Source organism: Odocoileus virginianus, chromosome 23, assembly GCF_023699985.2.
Source record: "Odocoileus virginianus isolate 20LAN1187 ecotype Illinois chromosome 23, Ovbor_1.2, whole genome shotgun sequence".
Classification (NCBI taxonomy): domain Eukaryota; kingdom Metazoa; phylum Chordata; class Mammalia; order Artiodactyla; family Cervidae; genus Odocoileus; species Odocoileus virginianus.
The window spans coordinates 10,393,194-10,415,455 of record NC_069696.1 but is presented as its reverse complement, the minus strand read 5'-3'; the positions used below and the strand labels follow the sequence as shown (position 1 = coordinate 10,415,455).

Genomic DNA, 22,262 nt, shown 5'->3' with positions numbered 1-22,262 from the left:
TTTCAGTCAGCTGTCAGGAGCAGTATCGATTCCTGTGTGTTCTGAGTGTGAACTAAACTATCCGTGCAGCAGCCTCATCCTTCTGGGCCTTTCGTCCTCAGAGATGTCTGTGTGCACAGCTGGTAGGAGAGTAAGAGGAGGCGGAGATGACGCTGGAGCTGCTCCTGGGCTCTCCCTGAGTCTGGAGGACGTGACCAGCCCTCCTCCAAGCCGGTCCTGGAAGGGCTCCTGCAGGTCTGAGAAGTGCAGAGTCCCAGCTTCTTTATTCTATTAGTGCTTCCAGGGCCTGCATGTTAAAGTGCACGCTTTTAATGAGCGATACAGCCAATTCCACGGCAGGTACCCCAAAAGGGAAAACTTCCCCATCTCATACTCTCTTGAAATTCTTCATCCCTATCCGTTCATCTCCAGAAGACTCTGTTACCACAGTTGTAGCTTTTTGTGATTTTAAACACTGGCTGTTTAAAATGCTAGTGGCTCAGAGGGTAAAGCGTCTGCCTGCAATGCGGGAGACCTGGGTTCAATCCCTGGGTCAAGAAGATCCTCTGGAGAAGGAAATGGCAACCCACTCCAGTACCCTTGTCCGGAAAATCCCATGGACGGGGGAACCCAGTAGGCTACAGTCCTTGGGGTCACAAAGAGTCAGACACGACTGAGCGACTTCACTTCATTTCACTGTTTTCCCCAAAAAATTATACTTGAAAGAAGATTGCTTATTTTCCTCTTTCAAGCACAGTTTGGGGGGAAACAGTAGATGTATTACCATTACCTGATCTGAAGGAATAACAATAAAGAAAACAAATGGCCACATTAAAACAAAACAGAGGGACTTTCCTGGTGGTCCAGTGGTTAAGACTCCAAATTGCCAATGAAAGGGGACCTGAGTTCGATCCCTGGTCAGAGAGCTGGATCCCACACGCTGCAACTAAGAATTCACATGTCGTAACTGCGGCTCCTGCGTGCTGCTACTGAGACCTGGCACCACCAAATCAAATACATATAAAGAATGAAGGCATCCATTTCTCTAATGCCAGGTTCTGTTAAAGTCCAGGTATACAAAGCAGTGTTCTTACTGTAAAGAAACGCCTAGCGGGAGAAGCATATATATAAGCAACAACAGAAAACAGAATAGAAATCCTGCTTGACTCATTAAGAAGGGAAACAGCAAAAGCGAGATTATTTTCTCCTAGTAAGAAATTGTTATCACTTCCTTTCACTACAGAGAAATGTATTTATATTATTAGGGAGTTTATACAGTACCTTTCTCATGAGGGATTTGTGACATTTTATATAATTTTATAAAATGGACAATATCTTAGAAATCCTGATAATGTACATATATCATTTTTCAAGTCCCTGAAATTTTGTTGCTATTTACTAATATACTATATAATAATACAATATATAATATAATAATATATATTATTACTAATATAATAATATTAGTAATAATATATAATAACACTATATATACTATAATATAGGCCTGGTTTTCTTCATAAGAAATTAAGTATCTATAGCATTTTTGGAAACGTAAGAGTAAGGGACAGTGTTTTATTCATCTCTCCTCCCTCCCCCCCACTGGGTGCATTATTTGTCACAAGTATTTGATAGATAGGTGATGAGTATCTGACTGGTGGTGCAGAGGAAACTATTGACTGAGGAATGACAGCTCCATTTTGAGTGTTCTCAGAGCCTGGTTCCATAAAGAGACCTTATAGAGAACCTCCCTAGTGGTTCAGTGGCTGAGACTCCATGCTCTCAATGCTAGGCAGCCTGGGTTCGATCCCTGGTCAGGGAACTGGATCCCACATGCCACAACTAAAGATCCTATGTGCCACAACTAAGACCCGTTGCAGCCAAATAAATATTTTTTAAAAAAGAGAGAGAGACCCTATGGGAAATTTTCTTGTAAACTGAAGAATCCTTCTGCAATGCAATAATCCCTTCTTAATTTACCTGTTAAGTCAAATATATTTATATATATATATATGAAAAGTGAAAGTGTTAGTCGCTCAGTCAGGTCCGACTCTTTGCGACCCCATGGACTGTAGCCCGCCAGTCTCCTCTGTCCATGGAATTCTCCAGGCAAGAATATTGGAGCCATTCCCTATATATTTGGACTTCCCTGGTAGCTTAGCCAGTAAAGAATCCGCCTGCAATTCGGTTTTGATCCCTGGGTTGGAAAGATCCCTGGAGAAGGGATGGGCTACCCACTCCAGTATTCTTGAGCTTCCGTGGTGGCTCAGATGGTTAAGAATCTGCCTACAATGCTGGAGACCTGGGTTTGATCCCTGGGTTGGGAAGATCCCCCAGAGGAGGGCATGGCAACCCACTCCAGTATTCTTGCCTGGAGAATCCCATGCACAGAGGAGCCTGGTAGGCTACAGTCCATGGGGTCGCAAAGAGTCAGACTTGACTGAACGACTAAGCCCAACACACACACACACACACACACACACATATATATATAATCTTAAACCAAAACAAACCAATGAGACTAATCTCATATTTTTGTTACATAATGTGGAAGTATAGTTTAAAAAAAAATCTGCATTTTACTATCCTTTATAGAAGTAATTTAAGTATGTATTATGTTGTGACATATTATGATACGGTAAGTAATATAAGCTGAAACAGCAATTAGATTCAGCAGCAACCAAAAATTAGCTGTAAACTCATGCACCTTCTCATGAGCATCTACTCGAAAGAGATCTTTACCCAAAAAACGCCAGCTTGCTTTTATAATCATTAATCATGGAAAGTTGCAGCAAACTAAAAGCATGTGACATGGTTAACATTCTTGGTATTTTAACTTAAGAGCACAGAATTAGTGCTAAGTTAAGTAGCATTCGGTTTTTCTGGCAGTGTTTCATCATTACGATTAGCCTATAAAGATCTTGAAATTCATATGAAGAAAGATGAAAAGATGAACATGAGTGGCAAGAAAAAGGCAGAATCAGAGAGACTTGGCATGGGATTCGGAAATAGCAGAAGGTAAGACTCTGCTTTCTTGGATTTCGTAAGTTAAGCTAGTTTGCTGATCTCACGTGGACTTTCCCTGTTAGTTTCCGCTTCAGAAGCGTCTTCTCCTTGTTCACGTCCTGCAGTTGTGCTCTAATACAGTCAGCCCGCAGCGCTGTCTATCTAGGGCTTCTGCCTTTGCAGATTCAGCCAATCGGGGATTTGAATATATTGGGATAGGGAGAATTCCAGAAAGTTCCAGAAAGCAAATTTTCTGTACATACCGTACTTAAGGACAATGATTTACATAGTATTTCCATTGCATTTATAATTATTTATATAGCATTTCCATGGGATCAGCAGAGACAGCACTTAGCAACTAAATAGCCACAGAGGTAGCCCTTACGTTGAACTTGGTGTTATTAGTAACTAGAAATGATTTAAAATACAAAGGAATAGTAAGGATTTTTGGGGGGGTGAACTAGAGAAGGAGAGCTTCCTTACTTTGCCAAGCAAAGGAGGACACATCAGGCCTCTGCCTTGAAAAATTATGTGTCCCTGAGGATTGTTTTGTTGGCTGGGGTCATAGAACCAGTCCCCCTCAGATACCAAGGGACAACTGTGTTTACTCCAGCACAGAAACTTCCAAGTTTGATTATTAGAAGAAATGAAATAGGTCTGATTGCCATTAAGTGGATGCCATAAACGCAGCTTTCACGTCTGGCTGTGTTTTGTGGTTTAGTTGCAGTCCCCACTAAGGCCCAGCGTTCTGAGCGCTTGTACCTCGGAAATGTTTTTCTCTTGTTCATGTTTGTGACCCCCCGAATAACGTGTATTTTTGTTGAGAGAATAAATTATAGGCATTCTTTGGTGAACACACGTATCTTCATGAACTAATATTCTTTTTTTTCATCTTATTCTCTATTTTCTCAAGTGGTATTTCGCATTCAGTGACTTCAGACATGCAGACCATTGAACAGGAAACGCCAATCACAGCAAAACCGAGAAAAAAGTATGGTGATGACAGTGACGACTCATATTTTACATCCAGCTCCAGGTAATCTGTTAAAAATCATCCTGAAAATATTGTTTTGAAAAGCAGCAATCGATACAGACTTACTAGTTTTTCTTTTTTTTACATCAGGAACAAATACAAATAAGTTTACTTCATTGTTTTTAAAAGCTTTGGCTGGAGTCAAGGATGTCCTTTGGAGAAAAATTGGGGTCCCCTTCTTTAGTGGATGATATTTGCTAACTTTGAAATGTTTGAAAATAAAATCAGCAGCCAGAAATTAAAATCAGAGGTGGGAAAGCTATATTTATCTAAAATGTGAAATTGGAGAAATACGCAAAACCCCAAAGATATATGTTAAGTCGTTTAGTCTTATTCCAACACTTGGAATGTTTCCCAGCTGCGCCTTTAGCAGATTCTTTTGTTTTCATACCGCCGGCTTCTGGAGTCCCTCATTGGCAGGATATAGAATTTTAAATGAATACTCTTTGTGTGTGTTTATGTATGAATGAAAAGCACTGTTGCCGTCTGAGGGGTTCCCAGGATAAAGCCTAGGCCCCATCCTTCAGCCCTCACCCTCCGACACGGACAGGTTACCTAACTCCAGTGTGAAGCCGACCGTGGAGAGGCTGTGCTTCAGGTTCAAGCCGCCCGCAGAGACGGAGAACAAGTTTAACTTGAACTGACTCACTCTGTGCGGTTCCTCCAAGAACCTGATCAGCACCGGGGGGAGGCCTGCTGAACAGCCCCCAAGTAAACCTGGGATGTCAGGAAATGGGCAGCAGCTGGGAAGCCGGGCGGCCTGGACTTGAGTCCTGGCCCTGCCACTTAATAACCGTGTGACCTTGGCTGACCTGTCCAACCCCCCTGTGTCACAGCCTCTTATCTGTAAGCTGGGGACACCGGCAGTGTCAGCCTCTCAGTGCAGTGTGAGGGTTAAATGAATGAATGCACGCAGAGCATTGTGGATAGTGCTTAGCTATTATTCATGTCATGTTTAGCTGTTATTTTTATATGGAAACTCCGTTCAAGAGACACATGACTCAGTCTGAATGCTTAATTACTGTTGTTATATACTTAAATTAGCCATGTGGAGGGCCACCTTCAGTTTTGGGGTTTGGGGAGATCGACCGTGTGCCCGTTAGTATGGGCAGTCCTTGGAGGAGACACCCTCACTCAAATCTCAGAGGGTATCACTGTCGTCTGGCAATTACACAGGCTTAGAAGCAGTTCCATATGCGTAACAGATAGAAATGTGTGTTAACTAATTAGGCTCTAATTCTGAAATTCTGTATTCTCCTGTCAAAGTTCACAGGTAAGGAATTGTAATACAGAGAACTGTCTTTAAATCATTCACCTAGCATCACTTCAAATTGCTTCAAGTCCAGATTTTTACCAGAAAATAAGTAGTTTAGAGGTATTCCCCATCAGTACTTCCAGAGACAGGGTGGTTTTATCTTTGCCTCTCAGGCTTCCCTGATAGCTCAGTTGGTAAAGAATCTACCTGCAGTGCAGGAGACCTCAGTTTGATTCCTGGCTCGGAAAGATCCGCTGGAGAAGGGATAGGCTCCCCACTCCAGCATTCTTGGGCTTCCCTTGTGCCTCAGCTGGTAAAGAATCTGCCTGCAATGCAGGAGACCCTGGTTTGATTCCTGGGTTGGGAAGATCCCCTGGAGAAGGGAAAGGCTATCCACTCCAGTATCCTGGCCTGGAGAATTCCATGGACTGTATATTCCGTGGGTTTGCAAAGAGTCAGACTTTCACTTTCACTTTTCCTGTGAGTAACCTGTGTTTCAGGTTAATTGGAGGTAACTCCCAAATCATGCCTTTTTAAAATAATTAATTAATTAATTTGGCAGTGCCAGGTCTTAGTTGCAGCCTGCAGGATCTTATTAATAATTGTGGCATGCGGGATCTAGTTCCCTGAGCAGGGATCGAACCCAGGCCCCCTGCATTGGGATTGCGGAGTCTTAGCCATTGGACTGCCAGGGAAGTCCCCCAAACCATGCCTTTTAAATAAATACATTTTCTACAAGATAGAATTAAATCTCTAACTTGATTTGAAGGCTGCCTACATGTCATGTCACTTTAGATGAGGGAGTATGTCTGTGTCGGGAAAGCTCCTGGTGGTGCAGGGTCTGTGCTCACCCACCTGGCTTCTCCACAAAAGCCTGTATGATTCTTTCACCGATCATTACAGCTCCTGCCGAGAGCGTAGGGTTCCAGCCCCACCAGTGGTGCGGAGTTGGAAGGAGAGGTGGCTGCCACTGAGGATGTGCCCGGGGAAGCTGTTGGGGAGCTTTGCCCGCCCCAGGCCGCTGCTGGGCTCCTTCCTGGGGGGCTCTCTCTGCCCATCAGGAGCCTTGAGAATCCCATCGGCCTCCCTCCCCAAAAGCTTAGTCCAAAGAGTCAGCCCGAAAGGCCTCCGTTGCTACGGAACAATTATTTATGGTTTGAAACTGGGAAGCAGATGGTGTTTTTATATTGACCACACTGGCTGGATTCCTGCCAGAGACCTTGGCGTATTGTTTGTCTTCACCTGCAGCTTGTCTGATGGGAACGTCAGCGCTGGTCCTCCTTGGTCGTAACCACTGCAGGTAGAACAATCCTTACTTTGGCAGATGAAGTCGGGTAAACATGGCCTCTGGGAAAGCAGGCATTTCCATGAAGAGCTCTCACTGCTTCCAAATTATTCATTAGCCCATTAGAACTTGAATACTATTGAATTATGAAAGAGTGCTGTTTCTATTAAAAATGAGACCAGCCATATCTTTGGGCTTTTTTTTTTTTCCTTTTGAGTTCCATTATTTCCAGGATATAAACAATGTAATTATATATTGAGTACAAAATAATGAAACTAGAACAATTTGTTCAGCCTTACAAAGCCAGCATGGCCTTCAGTGCTTGAAGAGGCAGCTGTCTACAGCTGTAAATCCTAAATTGAGTAAGGATCCAACCAATGTCTCCTGTGTTACCACTAATGCCCGTGGGGAAGCCTATGTAAGGAATGTTTTCAGGTTGAGTGAAACCAGAGTGAGAGGGAGAAAACATAAGTGAAAACATTAATAATTGGGATCTAGAAATCAAAACATTAGAAAATCAATAAAAGCAGTTCCCTGGCAATCCAGTGGCTAGGACTCAGCGCTTTCACTGCCGTGGCCCTGAGTTCAGTCCTTGGCTGGGGAGCTGAGATCCCTTAAATCATGTGGCCCAAAAAAAAAAGTCAATAAGGCCTTGGGGATCCGGGGAAACTTGTGTTTCTGAGGAAGGGCAGGTGCTTCATGCCATCAGTGGGTTCTGTCACCCTGTCCTCCCCCAGCAAGTCGCTACCTGCTTCCCACACTGTGTGCACTGGGTCAGAACTCAGAGAGCCTCGCTGGTGAACCGTGGGAAGAGCCCCCACCACCCTCCCTGCCTCCCGCCCCCTCCGCAGCTTGGAGAACACGGTAGAGAACATGGTCTAGGGGCCGATCAGCAGGGTGCTAGCAGAATGGCTTTCTCTCTCCTTCTGATTCTTGAATTATCCAGCCATTTAAAAAAGAAAAAAAAAAACTGATGCTCCTACATTCCAGGATAAGCACTTTGGCTTATATGGATGAAGAATATTTCCTTAGAGTGACACTAAATTTGAAAAACCCTGAGTCCCAGTACCTAAGACTTGCAAAGGGCCTGGACGTTCTACCCACCGCCATTCAGTGCTAACCCCAAGCCCAGAGCCTCCGGGGGACCCTCGGCATTCCTGGTCCTTCAGTCCCAGGGCAGCTCCCCAAGAAACACTGCCTTGGGCTTCCACATTGTCGCCCTGGGTTTCTGAGCTCAGATCGGCCAGCCCCATCTGGGTGGGGACTGAGCGTGTTTCCTCACTCAGCCAGGGCCTGGCCCCTCATAGATGTTTATTAAATAGTTTTAAATTCCTCATTGGATCCATCTTCGTTCTTTCACTGGGACCCTCACTAATATGTCCTCGAACATTTGGAGGGAACTTTCCAGGTGAGGAGGGGTTGGTTGAGTTTCTAGCTGAAATCCAGATACGCTTTGAACACAGCAGGTTTTCCTTTCTGGAGAGAGAAGGCTGGTGTAACAAGATTTGTTATTAATTACCTCCTTGCCAGAGAACGCGGAAACTACGTTTGGAAATTCTGCTTTTTCTTCTATCATTCATATAAGGCCATACCATCTGCTTCAAACAGCAGGTTTATCCCCCCCTCCTTTGTTTGTTTGTTTGTTTGTTTCCTGCAAGAAAAAACAGTACGTTTAGTTTTATTCCACCACCACCCTCCCATCTCAGCGCGTCACTGAACGACTCCTTATGCCCTCGGCGTTTGGCTCTCACTTGTCTCCTGTCTGCTTTTGTTCTTACCCTCCAGAAGCATCTTGGCAACATCTCTAAAGTCTCTGCATCCTCCTTCATCCTCCTTCCTTTCCTGAGACCTAAGCACTAGAATCTGAGTCTCTCTTCTGAACTTCTTGAACCGCCTTTATAAGGAGTGCGGGTCTGGCTGGGTTTTTTTTCCATCCTAAGCTGTCATGAATTCTGAGATGGCCCAGTCACTTCTGAGTGTGTCTCTGGCTTATCCACCTCACCAGTCTCTTTCTGTCCTGTCCCAGGCAAAGCCTGCTGCTCTCCGTCAAAGATCTTTCTCCCCCGACACAGGACCTGAACTGCCATTAAGTTTTGCTCCCTGAGACATGCCCTGCTCAATGATGATCAGCTAACAAAAGTGTAAACTGGCCCAGCAGGCCAGCGTCCCCCCTGAGATGCTTACTGACCAAGTCCACTTCAGGCCCCAGTCTGAAAGAGCTTCTGCAGGATGGTTCCATGATCAACAATCGTAGCTCTGCATCTGACCCCAGGAAGAAGCCAATTAGCATCACTTACACTAAGTGGTGGTTTCTGTTAGGAGTGATGTCTTATCCGGGGCTGACATGGCAGGGTTACCAACAAGGAACTCCTAGAATGGGATCAGTTCTACAGGCCTTAAAGCACTGATGGTGGTTTAGTCACTAAGTCACGTCTGACTCTTTGCAACCCCATGGACTGTAGCCTGCCAGGCTCCTCTTTCCATGGGGTTTTCCAGGCAAGAATACTGGAGTTGGTCGCCATTTCCTTCTCCAGGGGATCTTCTCCACCCAGGGATTGAACCTGGGTCTCCTGCATTGCAGGCAGATTTTTTTTTTTTTTTTTACAGGCAGATTTTTTACCGACTGAACCATCAAGGAAGCCCTCCTGAAGCGTTGTTCATGACCAGCCTATAGTCGGGTAACCCTCAAGGATGCCTGTGCTGTTGGGATAGGCTAGGTTATGCCGCAGTGATAAATATTCCCCCCAGATCTTAAGGGCTTAGCGCAGTGATGATTTATTTCTTTGTTCACTAAAGTCAGCTAAGGATATAGATTATCTGTCCTTCTGGTGGCACCTTGATTGTCCAGGTGGATGGTGGTGTCACCTGCCTGAAGCTACAGCACCTGGAAACCACGACCCCTTCCACTTGGGAGGGGAGAGAGGACTGGGCACCCGAAAGGCCTTGGGAGTGACTGGCCTTGTGTCTGCTCCTGTTGCACTGGCCACATCGCACGGCCGCCCCCAGCTTCAAGAGGGTCTGGGAAGTGCAGTCCCCACGTACCCGATGTGAGTGGACATCAGTAAGGTCCTCCAAAGCCTCTCTCCTGCTCTCTCCCATACAGGTTCCTTGACGATCCCATGGAGTTAAGGAGCAGTTCTTTCTCTAGCTGGGATGACAGTTCAGATTCCTATTGGAAGAAAGAGACCATCAAAGACACTGACCCAATTCCGAAAAACACAGGCTATACGGACAGGTATGGACCCCAGAGGGGTGGGGCTGTAAACTGTGACTCCACGCACATCTCCAGGAAAATTCTCTAACCCTAGTAAATGAATGAATACTATTTCAAGAATATTCTTTGTATCCTGGTCTGTCTTCTGAACTTACAGCTTTGCCTTTCCCAGAAGGTCGTATACTGGAGTTGAGCAGTAACTGGCCTTGTTAGACAGACTTCTCCAGCGTTCCGTAGTGCGCTTGAGACTCGGGTGTGTTGCTGTGTTCATCCCTCTTTATCGTTGAGTCTGTTTATCCATCTACCTGTTGAAGAACTGTCTCCAGTTTCTGGTGCTCATGAATGAAGGGCTAACGTGTCGTCCAAACCAGGGAGCTGCTGGGAGTGTAGGGGGACAGTCCTAGCACGTTGGGACAGTAAGTGTGACCTGGGATTGTCCTCGGTGCCTGGGATGTGCTGCCACCCCACTCATTTGCTTCCTGTGTAACATGGAACACTGTTTCACCTGCATCACAACTCAGAACTCAGTATTTGATCCGTGGAACTGAAGCCAAATTACAGGCCTCTTTTAAATAGCAGAATTCCTCAAATGTTGTGTGGTTTGGATATTTATTCATTTTTTTCTAAATAGAATTTACAGGCTTTTTTAAGTGGCCTAAAATCCCTTTACAGAATTACTGCTGTTGGCTTTTTAAAAAGTAAAATGGCATGTGCTTATGTTATAAATGAGAAATGCATTTGCCTTACCTCAAATTAGTTTAACCTACTTTGGCTGCTTTTGTTCTTTGGGCTGAGCACACTTCAGATCTGCTGTCTTCCTGTAGTTCAAGTAACACTACAGGTTATTAACTAATCACTGTGCTGGGTGTTGGGTCCCCAGAACTTACTCTTCTTATTATAAATGATGATGAGTTTCTACCCTCTGACCAGCGTCTACCCATTTCCCCCACCGCCTTGGAAACCACTGTTCTAGTTTCTGTTTCTTTGAGTTCAACCTTTTTTTAAAAATTTTAGATTTCTTCCCACAAGTGAGGACATACAGTATCTGTCTTTCTCTGTCTGACTTCATGTGATGTCCCCCAGGTTCATCCCCATTGTCATAAGTGGCAGGGGTTCCTTCTGTTTTATAGCAGAATGTTATCCCATTGTGTATGTGGGATAATTTTTCTCTATCCATTCACCCACTGACAGATACGCAGGTTGTTTCCATGACTTGACTGCTGTGAAAACCTTGGCCATGAACATGGGCTGCAGAGATCTCTTCATGATACCGACTTTGTTTCCTCCAGATTTATACCCAGAAGTGGGATCACTTGGCAGTTCTCTGTTTAACTTTCTGATGAACTTCTGTACTGTTTCCCATGTGGCTGTACTAATTTCCGTTCCCACCATTGGTGCACAAAGTTCCCCTGTTCTCCAATCTTTACCAATGCTTATCTCACATCTTCTTGACAACGGCCATTCTAATAGGTGTGAGGTTTTGATTTGCCTTTCCCTGATGATTAGTGATGTTGATCACCTTTTCATATACCTCTTGACCTTAAACTTCCCTCTTAGTATTGCTTTTGCTGTATCCCATTAAGTGTTTCCATTTTCATCTGTTTCAAGATATTCTTTCCTTCTTTTTTTTTTTTTAATTGAAGTACAGTTGATTTACGCTGTGGTGTTAGTTTCTGGTGTACACCAAAGTGATTCAGATACATATGTATGCATGTATATAGACAGAGAGTTGTTGTTGAGTCACTCAGTTGTGTCTGACGCTTTGCGGCACCCTGGGCTGCAGCACGCCAGGCCTCCCTGTCCTTCACCAACTCCCAGAGCTTGCTCAAACCCATGTCCATTGAGTCGGTGATGCCATCCAATCATCTCATCCTCTGTCATCCCCTTCTCCTGCCTTCAGTCTTTCCCAGCATCAAGGTCTCTTCCAATGAGTCAGTTCTTCGCATCAGGTGGCCGAAGTATTGGAGCTTCAGCTTCAGCATCAGTCCTTCCAATGAACACTCAGGACTGACTTTCTTTAGGATGGACTGGTTGGATCCCCTTGCAGTCCAAGGGACTCTCAAGAGTCTTCTCCAACACCACAGTTCAAAAGCATCAATTCTTTGGTGCTCAGCTTTCTTTAATTTTCACATCCATATGTGACTGCTGGAAAAACCATAGCCTTTGACTATACGGACCTTTGTTAGTAAAGTAAGGTCTCTGCTTTTTAATATGCTGTCTAGGTTGGTCTTAGCTTTTCTTCCAAGAAGCAAGCATCTGTTAATTTCATGACTGCAGTCACCATCCGAAGTGATTTTATAGCCCAAGAAAATAAAGTCTGTCACTGTTTCCATTGTTTCTCATCTATTTGCCATGAAGTAGTGGGACCAGATGCCATGAGCTTCATTTTTTGAATGTTAGTTTTAAGCCAGCTTTTTCACTCTCCTCTTTCACCTTCATCAAGAGGCTCTTTAGTTCCTCTTCGCTTTCTGCCATAAGGGTGGTGTCGTCTGCATATCTGAGGTTATTGATATATCCCCTGAGCAATCTTGATTCCAGCTTGTGCCTGAAGCTAGAAGGTTGATCAGCTTCCTTAAAGCAATTATTTTGAATTCTTTGTCAGGCAATTATTTGGGGTTTGTTACTAGAAAATTACTGTTTCTTCTTGTGATATCACGTTTCCTGTTCTTGGAGTCTTGTGTTGCTGTCTTTGCATTTCAAGGAGGAATCACTTCCTCCATTCTTTCCTGCTCAACTTTGGATGAGAAATGCCATCAACCGTTGGCCCTGCTGGAGACGCTGGGGCATTCTCAGACCTTTTCTGTGGATGCACTCTCTCTTCCCTGCTTACCCCTTTAGGGGGGTGAAGTCTTAAGATGGCCTGTCCTCTCTCCATCCCACACACAGGGATGAGAGCCTCCTGCTTGCTTCCCCTAGGATGGTGCCCTGGGAGGTTGAAGCCAGTGCACTTTTCTGCCAGCCCAGAGTCAGGCTGTCTGCATGGGCTCGCATTTACCAGGGCGTGTGCAGGGAGGGAGGGTTCATGGGTCAGCCCTGGAGGGCCCCCATGGGCCCACTGGGGACTCCACAGGCAAAGTGCACCCCGTGGTTTGTGAGCAGGCCTGCCCGTGGAGTCCAGGAAGTGGTTAGTAGAATTCGCATGCCTTTGATGAGTTCTCAGCCCTGGCAGCCCCTCCCAGCACCTCAGCCACATAGATCCCCTCAGTGTTCCGGGTGGATGAGGAGGCCCGCGGCATCCTTGGAAATCAGGCACCCTCCCCCCTGCCTCGTGCCTTTCCCTCGGGGAGAGACGGCAGGCCAAGTGGGCCTTGCTTGGCACTGAGCAGCGCTGCCTTGGAGGAGGAGTAATGTGAGCACAGTGAAACTCGCTCTTACCCTCTTCAGTGCAACCAGTCTTGGATTTTTTTGCTCCAGCAGTGTGTTGGAACCTCTCTGCTGGACTCCTGGACTCCCACAAAGGCATGCTCATCTGTGGGTGATTGTCAGAACCAGTGTTCTCGGGAATTCTCTGGCAGACCAGCGGTTAGGACCCTGCACTTTCATTGCTGAGGGTGTGGGTTCAAGTCCCTGGTTGGGGAGCTAGATCTCGCATGCTGCAACTAAGACCTGGTGCAGCCAAATAAAAACAAAAATCAACCAAATTATACACTGTCTCTCTCTCACACACACACACACACACACACACACACACACACACACACACACCAGTGTTCTCTGGGGGATAATGTGAAAAACTCCTGCTCCACCACCTTGCTGATGTCACTCCTGCCTTGGCTGTTTCTAACTGTAGACCTACCACTCGCCGCAAGCCAGACTATGAGCCAGCTGAAAATTCGGATGAGGCCCAGAAGAAGTTTGGCAACGTCAAAGCCATTTCCTCAGATATGTACTTTGGAAGGCAAGCCAAAGCTGACGTAAGTGTCCAGAGAGATTCTGTGTGGTCCCCACAGCGTAGAGAGCAAGCCAGGGGCATGGGAGGAGGTGCTGAGCACTAAGTGAGATGGACTCAGGCTGCAAGGTCCCCCTGTCCCCAGGGCAGGACTCGAACCCACGTCTTTCTGCCTAACGGTCCCACCTGGCTGCTCCAGCTAGAAGAGTGATGGGGAGGCACGGCCTGCGTTACGTCTTCCTCTTCTTCCTTTCCCAGTGTTTTGAATAGCCATACATTCAATATCTTTTGAATAAATTTTAGGAATTTTTGATACACATGTTATTTCCTTACTAATTTTCTTTACCATAGCTAAATGAAGTATATAGCTGTTTCTCGAAGGTAGGTATATTTATTTTCAGAAGAGAGATTGTTGCCTCTTTTCTCAGAGATGTTAATGAGCTTATCTCAGTGGAGTCTGGCTAAACAGTAAGACTCAAATGGAAATGGGGAACCTGAAAGGTCCCTTCTCCTTGTGAAGTAGTCGTGTTCTTACACGAAATTCTCAGCGATAGGGTTATCACTAGGCTTCTTGCACAATGCAGAGAATTATTTCCTGAAGTGTACTGAGTTTATTTTGTAACAGTAGAAATTCCACCAGCATTTTGAGAGTATTTAGACCTGCCACTTGGTTGTTCTCCACCCCCTAAACTCAGCCTTGTCTTAAAGTGGACAACGCTCAAGTTCAGTTAGCAGATAACAAGGCTGTCGGGAGAGAGGCTCGTGGAGCGGCCTTTCCTGGCAGCTGGGTGACGGCAGCACCGTGACAGAGCCGTCACTGTCACCCTCACTCTGGGCTCCCCCCATGGACCGTCCTTGGCCTGGCTTTGGACATTGATCTGTCTGCTTGTGACTGTGGGACCCCAGCGCCGTGATAGCTCCTCAGTGATGCTTTCTGCAGAATTGCTCATGATGCTGGAGCCTGATTGTCCTTTTCTTGCTACTCTCCTCTAGTACGAAGCCAGGGCTCGACTGGAGAGGCTTTCGGCAAGTTCTTCCATCAGCTCAGCTGACCTGTTTGATGAGCAGAGAAAGCAGACAGCAGGTGACCGGCAGGGCGGCGGGTGGGCGACGAGGCTGGTCTCCACTGCGCCTCCATCTTCTCCGCATGGGACTTCTTACCTTTCCAAGACTGTTGGCAGCCGTTGTTTGATGCTCCTAGGGACTGAGCGGGCACGTGCGCGCACACACACACACTCACACACACAGCCCCTGTAAGTCAGGCAGAGCGGAAGTTATTGTTCCAGGCTTTGCATGTGAAGAGGTCAGGTCATGACATTTAAGCAACCTCCCCAAAGTTACCTGCAGTTTCAGGAAGTTGTCTTCCTGAAGTGTTGTCATGGCAGCAGGGGTGTGGGGGGATGGGTGGGTTTCCTAGCACAGTGTGGACATGAGATCTACTTTGTATGGTGTCACAGCCTTGGAGGGGACAGCCCTGGGCTCTTGTGTGACGTGAGCCACTCCCTAACTGTGAGTCCTGGAGTATTTCAGGTTGCCTTCGGCCTTAGTCTTCTCCTCTATAAAGTGGGTGGGTAATACCTGCCTCACAAGCATGTACTGGGGCATAAATGGGGTACTTTCTATCAAGTGCCCCCTGGGATCTGGACACGGCAGGCCCCCAGGGGCCCCTCCCAGGCCCCAGGAGTAGGCAAGGCAGATGGAACAGGTGACTCCACCAGCCTCCGCCTTCCCTGGAGACAGATGGGGCTTTGGAGCAGGTGGAGAGGAGGGTCCAGACCCGGATGAGGAGATGTCTGGGCACCCCAGGTAGTGAGCCTCAGCGCAGAGGCCCATCACGGACATTGAGAACCACACGCCTCTGCTTGGGCCTCTGACCCTCAGCTGTGGGTCTGCTCCTGTCCTGCTCCGTCAGGCCTTGGGGGCAGGGAAGGGCCAGCGTCTCTCTTGAGTCACAGCCAACCTTCCAGGGGCAGGGTCCTCTGAGGTCCTTTCAGGAGCCCACTCGTCAGCAGGAGCGCCCGGGGGAGGGGGCTCTCCAAGGCCTTCGGGGCCCAGCGCCACCTGCACCCTTGTTTCCAGCCCTGGAGGAGCTGGGCGCAGGCAGGGAGGGACCCACGCGAGCGGCCCTGCAGCCACAGAGAAGCCCAGAGAGAAACAGCCTCAACAGAGAAGGCCATGGGGGAGACCCCGGTGCCTTGGGCCTTCTGTGATGGGGTTTGGGGGGCGTCTCAAGAGCCACCGTGGCCCTCGGGGTGCAGCAGGCACTGCCAGGCTGCTGCGCTGTGGCGAAAGGGGAGAGGGAGGGGTCCAGCTGTCCCCCAGGTCCACCCCCCAAGCACCGATCCGGAGACAGGCAGAGCAGGGCCGCCCTCTGGCCTCGGCAGAAGCTGCATTCTCATCTGTGAACTTTCAGTGTCCCGGCCTCTCTTCCGGGTGATTTCCTTGTGTGGCCACCCCCCCCCCCCCACAGCCCCCCATCCCCCGGCAGAGTGGTGCTTGGCCCGGCCCATGGGTCAGGCCTGCCTCCTTGCCGGCGCCCTGGCACAGAGGCAGGGCTGCCAGAGAACCTATCAGGTTTGAAAATCACCCCCAGCTGTATGTGTTTTTGTAATTCAAGTTTCTGGAAGTCTCACTCTGAAACATTGTTTGTTAAAAAAAAAGCCTTCAGAGATCAAATGAGCAGCCTTTTCCAATTGTTGAAGGCGGGCTGCAGCCAGTCTATGTTTACCTTCCTGTCCCCTTTCAGAGAACAAAGGTCCATTAATTTTCTTGGCCCTTGTGGGTCCAAGACAACTCCCATCCTGAGGACTTGCAGTCACAATGGGGGTGTGCGGGTTATGCGAGGCCGCCCAGGGACCCCAGCCCCTCCCCAGTGACCAAGGGCCTACAACCCTCTCCATTCCAGACCCCCACACGGTTCAGACCACAACTCCCCTCTCATCTCCACATCTCTCATCAGATGCCTTTAATAACTGCTGTAAATGGGAGCGCATTGAACAACTCTCATTAAATATTTACCCCTTTATTTAGAGTGCATTTCAACAAAGGGCAAAGGCTGGTTTTAAGAGCATGTTCTATGTTCCTCATCTTAGACTGTTTCCCCATCTATGAAGTATCGGTACATGGGGTGGATCACAGTCACCTTTATAATCTCTTTGGAGGTCAGGGGAAGACAGTTCCAGATTGGAAATGCCTCCCAGTGAAGCAAAAGTACTTCCTGGGGGTGTGGTTTAACACTGGCATTTCCAGGGGCCGCCGTTCGCTTCCAGGATCTTAGAGGGACTGGGTGAGGAACACATATAAGCAGCCACCACGATCACCCTACAGCAGGGTCAGCCGGGCCTGCCATCGCCGGGCACGCCTCAGAGCTCGCCACTCTAGAGCAGGGTCAGCCCACTCTAGAGCAGGGTCAGCCGGGCCTGCCATCGCCGGGCACGCCTCAGAGGTCGCCACTCTAGAGCAGGGTCAGCCGGGCCTGCCATCGCCGGGCACGCCTCAGAGCTCGCCACTCTAGAGCAGGGTCAGCCGGGCCTGCCATCGCCGGGCATGCCTCAGAGGTCGCCACTCTAGAGCAGGGTCAGCCGGGCCTGCCGTCGCCGGGCACGCCTCAGAGCTCCCCACTCTAGAGCAGGGTCAGCCGGGCCTGCCATCGCCGGGCACGCCTCAGAGCTCGCCACTCTAGAGCAGGGTCAGCCGGGCCTGCCATCGCCGGGCACGCCTCAGAGCTCGCCACTCTAGAGCAGGGTCAGCCGGGCCTGCCATCGCCGGGCACGCCTCAGAGCTCGCCACTCAGCGCACCAATGGCGGCAGAGGTAGCTTTGTGAGCGCAGCGCTGGAACAGAAGAAACTGCAGACCCAGCTTGCCCCTCTAGGGTATTTCTTCCCAGAAATGACTCCAATCATCTGAGTCTGAACAGGGCCCCGTGGGACTGCCAGGGCGCTGCGGCCGCCTGTGTCCAGGCTCCATGCGCACTTGCCCGGCATCACATGGGGACTGCCGGCGTGTTTGCTGTCGTCCCCGGATCTTGAGGCTCCCGTGAGGCCCCTCAGCCACCCTCCCCTCTCCTCCTGGCTCTGGCTCGCTGAGCCCAGGAACCTGGCCTCTTGGGATCTGTTGGCCTCCAAAGCACGGACCTCAGTCGGCCGTCGGGCAGTTTTGCCTGGCGACTTGCTGAGCATGCATATTGCACGTCACAGCTGTGCGGTGGGGTCACCGGCCAGTTCAGCCGCACAATCTGGAGTCGCGTCAGCCTGAGCGAAGGGGTGTCCGTGCACCCGAAGCGCTCTGGTTCCAGCTTAAACCTCCCGCCTCGACCTCGCCCTCCCCTTTAAACGCTGCTGAGTTGGAAACTTGTAACTGGAGGTGCTGGTGCCGAGGTCCCCTCCGCTGACCTCTGGACATCGCGGAGCAGCTGTGACTCGGGCCCTTTGCGCTCAGGGTTCCCCACGAGCTCTTTGTTTCTCCTACTCATCCCACAGGCTGGCAGCTCTGGGTTTCGAACCCAAGTCCCACCCTTGGGCTAGGCTGCCGCTCTGTTGTTGGCAAGTGAAGTGAGTGAAAGTCGCTCAGTTGTATCCGACTCTTTGTGACCCCATGGACTGTATAGTCCATGGAATTCTCTGGGCCAGAATGCTGGAGTGGGTAGCCTTTCCCTTCTTTAGGGGATCTTCCCAACCCAGGGATCGAACCCAGGTCTCCCACATTACAGGCGGATTCTTTACCAGCTGAGCCACATGGGAAGTCGTCGGCAAAGGGCTACTGAATTTTAAAAAGTCACCTGGAGGCAGAGCAGGAGAGGTAGCCGCCCTTGGGCCCCTCTCCCAGTGGTCAGCATGGGAACAGTGCTGTGGGAAACACAGGGTCTCTCCCGGTGGCCCCTGTGCTGGAGGGTAAACGCGTGGTTTCTGTTTTGTTCCTGGCAAGAGACCTGGCTTCTACTGCTTAAGGGGCAGGCGGGTGTAGACGAGTCGCATGTGGAGCTGAGGTCAGCTGGGCTGGCTCAGGGGGACCTCAGGTTTGGGGTCACTCAGTCTCTGAGCCCCTCCAGTGCCTGATCACAGCTGAGTGACAGGAGCGCACCACCAAAGCCCAGCTGTCGGCTCAGAGACCCTCGATGGGTGATGACTCAGACGCACGTCACTTGGGCTGGTGGCCACGTGTGTGTGTCTGTGCTGGGATGAACCAAAACCTAGGCAGCAGAGAGACCCAGCTGACCCGGGCCTCGGTGAGGGTGAGGAGTCAGCCTCTGCCTGGGAGCTGGCCGTCAGGAGCCTTGCCCGTCTGGCCAGCTGCCCGGGTGAGCCTCCTTCTCTTGCTCTGAGATGGGCTTCCTCCTCCTCCTCCTTGAGGTCTGGAGGGAAGGGGGCAGCCTTGGCCCCAGACAGCTGCAGCAGTTCGCTGTCCCGCCAGTAACCCCAGAGCAAGCGGACAGTCCCCTCCCTTGAGTAGACGGGAATCCCAGGAAGTCTCTGATTGGCCAAGTCTGGGTCACGTGCCCACACGTGGTTTGAGGGGGTGGGGATCAGGGGAGAGACCTCCCAAAGAAGGGAGGAGGGTTTTCACCGGAAGGGGGAACTGATGCTGAGCCCGAAAAACCTACTGATGTCCACCCATCTGCCACATACTGAGTTCTTACTTGTCAGGTCTTGTGTTAAGTGCCTGGAAGAAACAGGGGCCCAGAGAGGGTAAGGAATCTCTCCAAAGACACGCAGCTTGGAAGTGTCAGTGCCAGCGTTTGAGCCCCTGATGGTCCTAAGGCCTAGTGCTGCGTCCTCACTCACCATGGGGTCTTGCCGCTGGTTCGTGGTGGGGCTGGCACTGAAACCCACCCCCAGGTCCTGCCCCGTAACCACGGCTGCTGCCCGTGGGCAGCGGAGGGGAGGGGGGCGCGTCCTCCAAGCTGCCCAGTCCCTGGACGCTGGCTGCGCTGTCGCTGCGGTGGAGTGACAGTGACAAGCCTGCGTCTGCTCTGCCTGCAGGAAGCTACACCCTCACCAGCGTGCTGCCCGCAGCCCCCGACATGGCCCAGTTCAAGCAGGGAGTGAGGTCGGTTGCCGGAAAGCTCTCCGTCTTTGCTAACGGAGTCATGACTTCCATTCAGGTCAGTGAGATGGGGACGACGGTAACTGAGTTCGATGGTGGGTTCGTAGTTTTGAAAATGAGATTTGGACCACTCTTTAATTGCTAGAAAATTAGATTTTATATTTTCAATTTATGTGTTTGCTACAGTGTAACCCAGGACATATGAAAACCAGAACTTATAATTTCATATTTGTTTAAATTTTCTAGTTTATGACTCCAGAGGAATTGTTACAGGAATTGTCATGATCATTACCTACGTTTCTCTTATATTAAAAAACAAAAATATTAAGAACAAAGTTAAAAATTGCCCATAACCCCACCTCCCAAGGAAAACGTTCATTAATATTTTGGTTTATTCTATTTTAATTCTAGATTTCTATGCATACCTGTTGAAAAATGTTAAAGGATTATATTGTATATGTGGTTTTATATCCTCTTTTTCTTCCTGATGTTTTGTTATAAGCACTTCCATGTAATTCAAAATTCTTCAGAAGCTATTCAGTACATTTTATTGAGCAAAAATACATGTAATTTATTTAACTATTCCCCAAGTTGAGATTTTAGATTGTATGTTTCAATCTTTCAAATGAGGCAAGGGTGGAACACACTTGTGTATAACACTTTAAGGCCGGCTCTGATTATCCAAAGGCTATTCTGTGCACCTTCCTACTTACATCAGGTTATTTTAGGACACTTAGGAACGGGAAATGCAGCCACAGAGAGCAGGACCTGATAGACGTGAACTCTGATGCCTCTAAGGGGGGTCTTCCAGGTTGGGGAGGCACCCCTGCTGTGGAGGCTTCCTCCGCCCTGGGCCAGTGGCTGTTGTCAGCGCAAGCTTTGGTTAGAATTCCCAGAGCTCTTTCATGTCCCTTGGTCAGCCGAGCCCACATCAGTCCTTCCAAGGAGGTGACATCCCTCTTTATAGATGACCATCCCCATTTTGTAGATGAAGAAACAGAGGCACAGAGGTTGAGCTGCTCCTGTGAAACCACTCAGCTGGCCCAGAATTTCGGGGTTCGCGCTCCACTTGTGTGCCTCTGTCCCCCCATTACACTGCCTCCCGGGGGGCTCACCGCATGGCCTTGCGCCCCTCACGGCCCTTCCCGCCGCCCAGGGGCTCCAGTTCCCGCTTCCCCAGGTGCGGGCTCCAGTCACTGAGGCATCTGTTTCGGTGGTGCTGAGAATGCAGAACCGATGCTGACACTGGTGAATTCTCGTGTTGGTTCTCTCTGTAGGATCGCTACGGTTCTTAACACTGATGCTGGCGGTGCGTGTTTCCTGGAGAAATTCCTCTTTTCGTGAACCAGTGACCACATCACGGGCTGCAGTGAAGACCAGCTGGCTTTGGGAAGATTGTTCTGCTACATTTTCTCGTGGTAGATATGTATTCAAGGCTGATTTTTAATATTTCTTTTGAGAAATTCTCATTTTTGATGTAGTAGAAACTTCATTGTAATTTTGGTTTTGTGTTACTTCTGTCTGGCATATCCATGCACATCCCTGCTTTATTTCCTTGGAATCTTTGGTCCTAACAACTTCGGAGGTCTGGAGTCAAGGGCTCCTTGGCCTCTCTTCACGGGGGAGGGGAGGGGAGTGTGTCTCAGCGCAGTGAGACTCATGGGCTACAGGTTGCCCGAATCAGCTGATACAAGAAGGGCCTGGAGAAACAAAACTTACAACACACACTTCATTAAAGAGAGAACAAAGAATAAAAATAAAAGACCAAAAATAGCTGGTGTCTAATTTGATAGATTGATTCATCGATACTTCCATATCTTAAGGTAATTTCAAAATAATGTCTAAAGACATCTGTCCCTTTGAAATTGTTTGTTTTATATGATCTATAAATTTTAAAATAATTTTCAGTAAGTGCTTTTAACAGCCCGAGCTTCTGCATTGCCAAGCAAATTAATCCTTTGACAAGGTGTCGCTGTTTGGATTTATGAGAAATGGAAGATGAGAACTCCCTAAGTGCATTTATAAATCGATATGGTGTACAGAAGTAAAAAATGAATAAGGTGAGAAGATACACCCACAGAAAATATTTCAGTTTATGGGGAAATAGTAGTTGTAATTGGGTAGTTTTCTTAATATTTTTTATCTTAATCTTGGTTTTCAAAAAATGACAGAATGTGTACAAATGAATGAAAAATAATTTGGCTGTGTTTTAGACAGCATTAGAATATATTGTTCAGCACAGTAAAATATATTCGAAATTTGATGAACCAGATATGTGGTTTCAACTGAGTATTTTGTGAATTTTTCTTAAAAGCTCAGATTTGTAGACTTCTGAATATAATAAACAGTTGCAGCAGATTGTGTTCCCTACTTTTTTTTTAACAAAAGATTTTGTGATGAGTCTAGAGCCAGGGCTTATGGTATAACATTAGTGTGTAATTCCAGATGGGTCTGTCTGTCTGTGTGGGTCTGGGGCTTCCCTGGTGGTTCAGACGGTAAAGAATCTGCCTGCAATGTGGGAGACCTGGGTTCGATCCCTGGGTTGGGAAGATCCCCTG

General features: G+C 48.4%; 1 protein-coding gene across 1 annotated transcript in view; it reads left to right on the top strand.

Annotated features, from left to right (window-relative positions):
* Nucleotides 1-22,062, top strand: part of ARFGAP3 (ARF GTPase activating protein 3) — a 51,125-nt gene extending 29,063 nt beyond the window's left edge. The window contains exons 10-16 of the mRNA XM_020876893.2: nucleotides 2,869-2,997; nucleotides 3,899-4,021; nucleotides 9,662-9,793; nucleotides 13,563-13,686; nucleotides 14,655-14,745; nucleotides 19,641-19,762; nucleotides 20,982-22,062. Of these exons, the coding sequence (XP_020732552.2) occupies nucleotides 2,869-2,997; nucleotides 3,899-4,021; nucleotides 9,662-9,793; nucleotides 13,563-13,686; nucleotides 14,655-14,745; nucleotides 19,641-19,762; nucleotides 20,982-20,999 (739 nt within the window). The 3' untranslated portion in view covers nucleotides 21,000-22,062. The remainder of the gene's footprint in view (nucleotides 1-2,868; nucleotides 2,998-3,898; nucleotides 4,022-9,661; nucleotides 9,794-13,562; nucleotides 13,687-14,654; nucleotides 14,746-19,640; nucleotides 19,763-20,981) is intronic.
* The last annotated feature ends 200 nt before the right edge of the window (nucleotides 22,063-22,262 follow it).